At 35.7% G+C, this 8141-nt stretch overlaps 1 protein-coding gene across 1 annotated transcript; it reads left to right on the top strand.

Moving 5' to 3' along the window:
- Positions 1-567: 567 nt before the first annotated feature.
- On the top strand, positions 568-7452 carry LOC129264677 (arginine kinase-like). Its single transcript, XM_054902591.2, has 7 exons — positions 568-914; positions 1428-1532; positions 2164-2331; positions 3143-3314; positions 4199-4322; positions 5199-5397; positions 5966-7452. Exons 1-7 carry the CDS (start codon positions 737-739, stop codon positions 6136-6138), a joined length of 1119 nt encoding a protein of 372 aa, XP_054758566.1. The 5' UTR covers positions 568-736; the 3' UTR covers positions 6139-7452.
- The last annotated feature ends 689 nt before the right edge of the window (positions 7453-8141 follow it).

Genomic DNA, 8141 nt, shown 5'->3' with positions numbered 1-8141 from the left:
CCGAATCGGAGCGAATATGGCCGAATGCGCCGAGCTCGGAGCGTTACTCTCCGGATGATGCGAATAGGTCCGAATCTGCCCAGAATACCCCGAATGCCTCCCCTAATCCAACCTATCATCGGGTATACATCCCAAATGTGGCCCTAATGACATTTGTTGTCACATTCAGGAGTATTTTGGAAGATATTCGGCTGGTTTTCCTCCGCGAATGTTCCCGAATTTCTCCCGAATTTTCTCGCATTCGCGGAGGGAGAACATAATACTCCCGAAACCACCCTGAATACGTGTATTCGGATGAATTCGCTGCTGTTCCCATTTGATTCTAGCTTCAACCTCAATTGAATTGAAAAAAAAATAATCCCATTTTTCGGGACAGAAAGCGATGAAGCTTGCTATGACTATGACAAACTTTTGTCACTTTAGGTAACCTGTCATGATTATTCAGGACTATAAATTATGATGAAAAGGGGGTAAGATAAAGACGTGTGTCTACCAAGACACACTGAGCGCTTTACAAAAACAATAAGTTACATGAAATGAATAAAGAAAATGCCGTATGTGGCTATTAAAAAAAAATTGTCCTCCAAGAAATCGGTTACGTTATTCGGTCCATCTACATATTTCGAAAAAGACACCCCTTAATTAAATCTCAACATATTGAACGACTCTTTAACCAACTTCTTGAATCTGCTTCTATTTTTCTTACCTTAGGAAGCGAGTAATACAGGGTATCAACATGGCCAACCTGAACAAGAAGAATTACGATACCGATGAAGATTACCCTATCATGGAAGGGAACCGAACCTTCATGGCAAAGAATCTCACCAAGGAGCTGTATAAGAAATTGAGGGACGAGCATACCTCAAGTGGATTCACTATTGATAACTGTATCCAGAACGGTGTTGATAACCCAGGTATGTATATATATATATATATAAAGTTATTTTATGATTAATAAAATTTGAAGGAAATGTCATTTTATAGCGTCCACATCTGGCGGTGGACAATGATAATGATGATTGACTGGAGGAGGCGCCCAATAAAGGATCCTCTTTTTCTTCAAAGCTATATAACACCACAGGGTGCAGGCCCCAAATGTTTTTACGCGCTTCTAATGTTTTCCAATATTCAATCTGGGGAGCTCGTTTCATCAACATTTTCATCCGTCAAGTTGTCAGATATGACAATTTTTCTGGATTTTGATTGGCTGAGAAGCACAGTTCCTAGCATTGACAAACGTCTGACAAGTCCTTTCATGAAACGCTCCCAGGTTACTTCCAAACCTATATTCCAGTTGAAGGAAAATCTGATTATAAAGCGTTTAAATTTTTATAAATGCTGCACTGCCGTGAATAATTATTTTTTGTAATATTTAATGAGTAATGTTTGACATTTCCTTTCTTGTGTGATTGTTTCAATCATTGTAGATTTTACTCTTGGTATCCTGGCTGGGGACGAAGAGACCTACACCAAGTTTGCCGAACTGTTGGACCCTTGTATTTCTGACTACCACAATGGATTCTCAAAGGATCGTAAGTCATCCCAAACCAATGATTGGTATAATATCAATCAATACACTATTGATAAATCATTTAGTTTCTTTCGCTTCCAATTCAAGAAACCGACAAACAGAACACTGAACGAACTATGGTATGACCCGTTTCATTCTGTATTATTAAAACGGAAAGTGGTCTTTTTGTGTTTTGTAAAGATAATTGTCCTTGGAATGAAAATAGAAAAAGACGACATTTAGACAAACGGTGTGATTACGTTTTTTAAGCTTGTTTTCCCTATATTTACGGGTATATTATCAGAATTTTGATTTCTGATTCAATTTTTTCCCCGTTAACTATTTTCGTATCTTTGTCATGTTGACATGCAACGTTTCATAAGTCGACTTGGCGAGATCATCTCGCCGTGTAGATATACAACGTTTTCGACTTGGCGAGATAACGTACCATCTCGAAAAGTCGAATGATGGCACTTAAAATCTTCCGTAATAAAAAAGAGCAGATTATCTTATTTTAACTTGATTATCAGAACTTAAAATCAGACATGCACCGCGCTATTCATCATCATCACCACTTCCATCACCACCACGTATCACCTCCAGTAGCAGAAACGGGAACACCTGATTCAAAACTTTCTGTTTCGCTCCCACAGAGAACCACGTGACCGATCTGGATGTGAGCAAGATCAAGGATGACGTCTTAGACGAGGACTTTGTCATTAGTTCCAGGATCCGTACTGGTCGTAACCTTAAAGGGTTCTGTCTCAGCCCCTGGATCTGCCGCTCTGAAAGAAGAAAGGTGGAGAAGCTTGTGTCTTCCGGTAAGTCTAATAACTTCGATATCAATAAAGTGAACCTTTAAAATCCTGGTATATGTTATCCCTTTCACCACTTTTATTCTTGGTTGGTTCAATGACATTGTTCCAGGCATGAGTGGGATGGAGAAAGACACCCCCCCAAAAAAAAAAAATAATAATAATAATAAATAAATAAAATAAATGAATAATAAAAATAAATACAAATAAATAAGTAAATAAATAAACAAACAAATAAATAAATAAATTATAGTTGATACAGAACTTACGAAACCACGGATGTTGAGTAGAAAGTGATTGCATAATTTGACGTCATTTTCTCCCGTCCTCACATCGTCCTTAATTACAGGGACCAAAGCTCTGAGGACAAAATACAAAGACAGCGAAATAGCCTTCCTAATTGTCGGTATAATAAGGCCCTTCGACACCAAAGATGCTGTCTCTCACACATGAGACCAACTCCAGACTTATAAATTTCATTGGTTGGTTAGGTGATTGGTTGTTAGGGATCTTTACTTCATTTCAATATATTTCATGTTTCTACAAAACCTCCTTTTTCTACATAATATGTGTTTATTTACTATACTATTATCATATTTGTAAGGACAAAATTGTAATTAGTGCACACTTGGCAGATACATACAACGCACAAGTGTTTGCTTCGAAGTCAAGGAAATTGATGCATTTTATTTCGTTATACATGAATATAATATAAAAGGATTAGTAATTACTTTTGCATAATTCGACAAGTCATTGGAAACGTTCTGTTCATTTAATCACATAATGCATTTTCATTTTTGTTTGTTTACATTTAAAGCTTTGGGATCCCTTACCGGAGACCTGAAGGGCAAGTACTATGCTCTACCTTCTCTGTCTGAAGCCGACCAGAAACAGCTTATTGATGACCATTTCCTTTTTGAAAAACCAATTTCCCGCCATTTCACATCTGGTGGTATGGCACGTGACTTCCCCGACGGCCGTGGAATATGGTTAGTATGATTAAAGGAATATGGTACATCGAACAGAATACACTTTAAGACTTTGGCTATTAAATCATAGAATGTTCTTTTGTAAAATCTTATCCATATAAAAATCAAGATTATGTGTATTTATATTACGATCGATATTATCTTCTATATAAAGTCAAATTAAGGAGGTTTTTGGTCAGGGGACTGGAAATTATATGAATAATATGAAACAATTTTTTCGCTGTTATTTTTTGTCTTTTGAATTAAAATTACATTATCCTTTTTCGTTTAAGTCAAGAAATAGTTTACTCCCAGGCGCACTAGACAAAAAAAGATAGCATAAGACTTTGGAAGAGTGTCGATGTATCAAGAAGTTTTAACATATGGATTATACTTTAGTTTAAATTGAATGGTAAATCAAAGAAAAAGTCCATTTACCATAATCGTGTTTTAATGATCTTTACAAGATGCTGGAATCTCGGGCTACAAGCTGGTGAAATTGGTGCCGAATTATTTAAAGCTTTCCACGTAAAAATGGATGAAAATGTAAAACAACGCTGAGATTTATGGGTTGTGGGACAAACCATCATTGTTTTTCTTGATTATATATTATAGCAAGTATACTGATTTTATGTTCAATGATATATGCCTGATTGTCAAAATATATTTGTGATATTTATGTTATTGTTATATTTTTATCATATTGTTATGCAGAAGAAAAATAGATAAATCAGTTCAAAATCAAAACATAGTCGCACCTTCGAGTAAAAAGTGACCACACCGGGATGCATCAACATGTAGGCCTATTGTAGCTAAAGACATATTTACTTCAAATAAATTGAACAAAATAAATAGAAATGATGATAGGCATATAATCGTTTCGATATGTTTTTTGTTTGATTTAGGCACAATGAGCAGAAGAATTTCCTTGTGTGGGTTGGTGAAGAAGATCATACCAGAATCATCTCCATGGAGAAAGGAGGGGATATGAAGAAGGTCTTCACTCGATGGGCTGATGGTCTTAAGAAGGTGAGTCATCGGTCGGGAAAGAAATTCTTTGCTTTATTCATTTATAATATCTAAATTGCATTTATGTTCCCAAGAGTGATGATGACGACGGTAACGAAGATAATTATGGTGGTGGAAAGGATGGTGTGACGGTGGTGTCTGGTGTTGGACGATAATGATAGTAGTGGTGGTGGTAGTGATGGTGATGAAGATGATGATGATGAGGATCATGATCATGATCATGATGATGATGATGATCATGATCATGATCATGATGATGATGATGATCTGATGATGATCATCATCATCATCATCAACAACAACACCATCATGATCATCATCATCATCATCAACAACACCATCATGATGATGATCATGATCATCATGATCATCATCAACAACACCATCACCATCATGATCATGACCATCATCATTATCATCATCATCATCATCATCATCATGATCATCATCAACACCATCACCATCATGATCATGATCATCATCATCATCATCATCATCATCATCATCATCAACATCAACACCATGATCATGATCATGATGATGGTGATGATCATGATGATGAATATGATGATGATGATGATGATGATGATGATGATGATGATCATGATGATGATCATGATCATGTTGATCCTGATGATGATGATGATGATGGTGGTGGTGGTGGTGGTGGTGGTGGTGGTGGTGGTGATGATGATGATGATGGTGGTGATGATGATGAAGATGATGATGATGATCATGATCATGATGATGTTGATGGTGATGATGATGATGGTAGAAATGCTAACAAAAGCATATCGCTTATCGACAGTGATAAAGGCGATAATGAATATGGAACAATACATTAAAGTATTCTGCATTTTTTAAATTCATCAACAGGTGGAGGACTACATCAAGCAGAATGGTTCCGAGTTCATGTGGAGTGAGCATCTTGGTTTCATTCTTACCTGTCCAAGCAATCTCGGTACTGGTGTCCGCTGCAGTGTGCACGTCAAAATCCCCCTGTTGGCCGCCATTGACAAGGAAGCCAAGCTCAAGGAGATCTGCAAGAAGCTAAGGCTCCAGGAACGTGGAACATGTAAGTATTGGTGGATCGATTTGGGGGAGGAGAGGTAAATATAGAGGACTGGGCTGAATAGAGGGTTTGTTTTGAGACAAAACGTTATGCATAACTCGCTTCATATTATTTCACTTATAAGGTAGTAACGATTGACGAATCCAGTGCCAGACTTTCTCTACTATTTGTATCTCCTCAATTCGTCATGTTCCTATTCAGTAATCAGTGGAAACGTGTGTGATTTCTTTTTTAATAATGAATGCCACTACGAAAGGGGGCGTGAACATGATGTTGTTTGGATACATCTTCGTCATATATAATTTGCAATAAAGTAATATAAATTTCGTCCGACTGCGAATGTTAGTTCAAAATTTCAACCAATCTTTGGTTCGCATGTAACTACAAGGGGATACCAATGGACGTAATAAAACATTATTTATCAGATATTGATTCAATTCACCGATTACGTTTTTGTTTAATATTTATATACAGAAATGAATCATTCATCAACATAATATTCAATACCGGTAATAAGAAGGCATCACACTGAAGTTGCTTCACTTTTCTTTTTTTTTTCAAATCATTATAGCTGGAGAGTTGACCGAAGCTGTTGGAGGTGTATACGATGTCTCTAACCTTGATCGTTTGGGTTCATCTGAAGTAGAACAAGTCAACCGCGTCATCGACGGAGTCAAGCTCATCATCGACATGGAGAAACGCCTCCAGAAAGGCGAATCAATCGACGATCTCATTCCACAATAAATTCTTACCAGACAAACTCCTAAAGCTATTCAACCAAATACTTTTGCATCAGCATAGAATTGCCTTAATTCCTGTAAATTCGCCGTTTTGTAAAGTTGTTTAAAGCATTCGTAACATCCATGTCGATAAGCAAACCAACATCGTTTTAAGGTGACGATTTTGCAAACACCTTTATCAATAGACAAGATAGATAGGAAATAAAAACTTTGATGTCATTGAAATGGTGTTGGTATTATCATACTCCGTGAAACTTCCAAATGATGAGAAAATAACTTTCATTTTTCAAACGGATTATATTACAGAAATTTGTTATTTCTCTCTCTTTTATGAAATCAGTCTGGCAGTAAAATACTAGTAATTGTTTTATTTTCCAATGATTTAAACTATATATAGAGAGCACATTAATATATAGCACTTTCAGTGGATCAAAAAACAGGGCAGTCTGCGCACAAAATGCCAAGCAAAATTTATGAATAAGAAGAAAAAAAAACGTTTTGAAGAAGAAAAAAACCATGTTCATACGGAACCTGTTTTCGTTTCACTCAAGGGATTCTGCCTAATATATTTGGCATTCGAAATGTTGGAGTTACGGAGGGCAGGGGCGAGCACCTTTTTTTTCTTCAAGTGATGAAGAAAATAGGAGGACGGAAAAGAAGGAGAGAGAAGGAAGAAGGGAGGATATGGAAACAATATAAAATGCTCATATAACTTTCCAGAGCCCAAACTTTTTCTTTAAGAAATCAAATTAAACATAATGTTTGGTTCATTTTACCCTTCTTATCTGGGTGCTGTCGAGTCTGTTTATTTTTATTATTCACTTTCAACTCGGTTTACATTTTTTGTCATTGAACATCGAATGGATTCCTGTCTGAAGATACTTTAGAAACAAGGTTCAATGCTGGTATCATTTTTTAACTAAGTGTGTTTGCCGTTTTTTGTTTTGGTAGATTAAAGATAATCCTTTTCTGTTTTCTTTTTTTGTCTATAGGTTAAAACAGTGCACTTCATATCTAATTTCAGCTGAATGAAGTAAAAGTTTTTATTGTTTCAAGTTACACATATTTTATTAGAATTTCATATTAGCTATCAAACACTAAACGTTGATATTAATCAAATACCACTGTTGCTTGAAATTTGGAACTTTATTTGTATGGTTTGTAAAAACTGCAAACTTCATGATTATATTAACTTATGTCAATCTTTAATCAAATCTTATTCTAATATTGCGACTTATATATTCCATTCTTCTTTATAGTTTCCTTTGTGAATATGTGAAATAAAAAATATATAAATGGTCACTGTGAAAAAATATAATTGAATTTCTTTTAGATTTCGTTGTCATTGCAGAAAGGTGCAGTAAGAGAGGGGAATACTGAAAAGAGAGAGAGGGAAAGAGAAACGGGGACATAAAAAGAGGGATAAAAGTCATTTCGCATTATTATTGCACATGCGCTAGAATTGCTTGCAAAACCTATGCAAGCACAATCTGACATAGCAGTACGCGCTTGATTTTTTTCAATCTACCAATGAACGAATATTAGTTGATATGAACATTCAGTCAAGTCGTTGGGGTTTTCCCCAGATATTTCAATAAAATTCTGTCCTTTGTCTTTTAAATGTTTGAGCATCATTAGACTTACACCGTACACATGCATGCACTTTCTATATAAAAATGTATAATTATGTAAATATGGGACTGAATGAAGTTACAAAATATAAGTTCTTTTAAACTAACAGATTAAATTCTTTATGTTCAATAATCCCATAATGTATAGTGAGATTCATTCCTGATCAATACTCATTTACTAATCTGAGTAATATTGAACAATTTATTTATTATGAAAATATTCATATTGGCATTGCGATGCCTGATAATGCCTGGATTGTCAACGGCAGCACTAACGGACTTCGTTCTTGAAAGATATCCAAAATTATGTTATGTGCGACAAGACTATTAGAGTAGAAGTGGCGGGAGAAGGGACGCAAAGAGAGAGTAAATAACG

The sequence above is a fragment of the Lytechinus pictus genome, chromosome 7 (genome assembly GCF_037042905.1).
Source record: "Lytechinus pictus isolate F3 Inbred chromosome 7, Lp3.0, whole genome shotgun sequence".
NCBI classification, from domain to species: Eukaryota; Metazoa; Echinodermata; class Echinoidea; order Temnopleuroida; family Toxopneustidae; genus Lytechinus; species Lytechinus pictus.
Note: the sequence above shows the minus strand (reverse complement) of the source record. Positions and strands in the feature narration are given on the sequence as shown.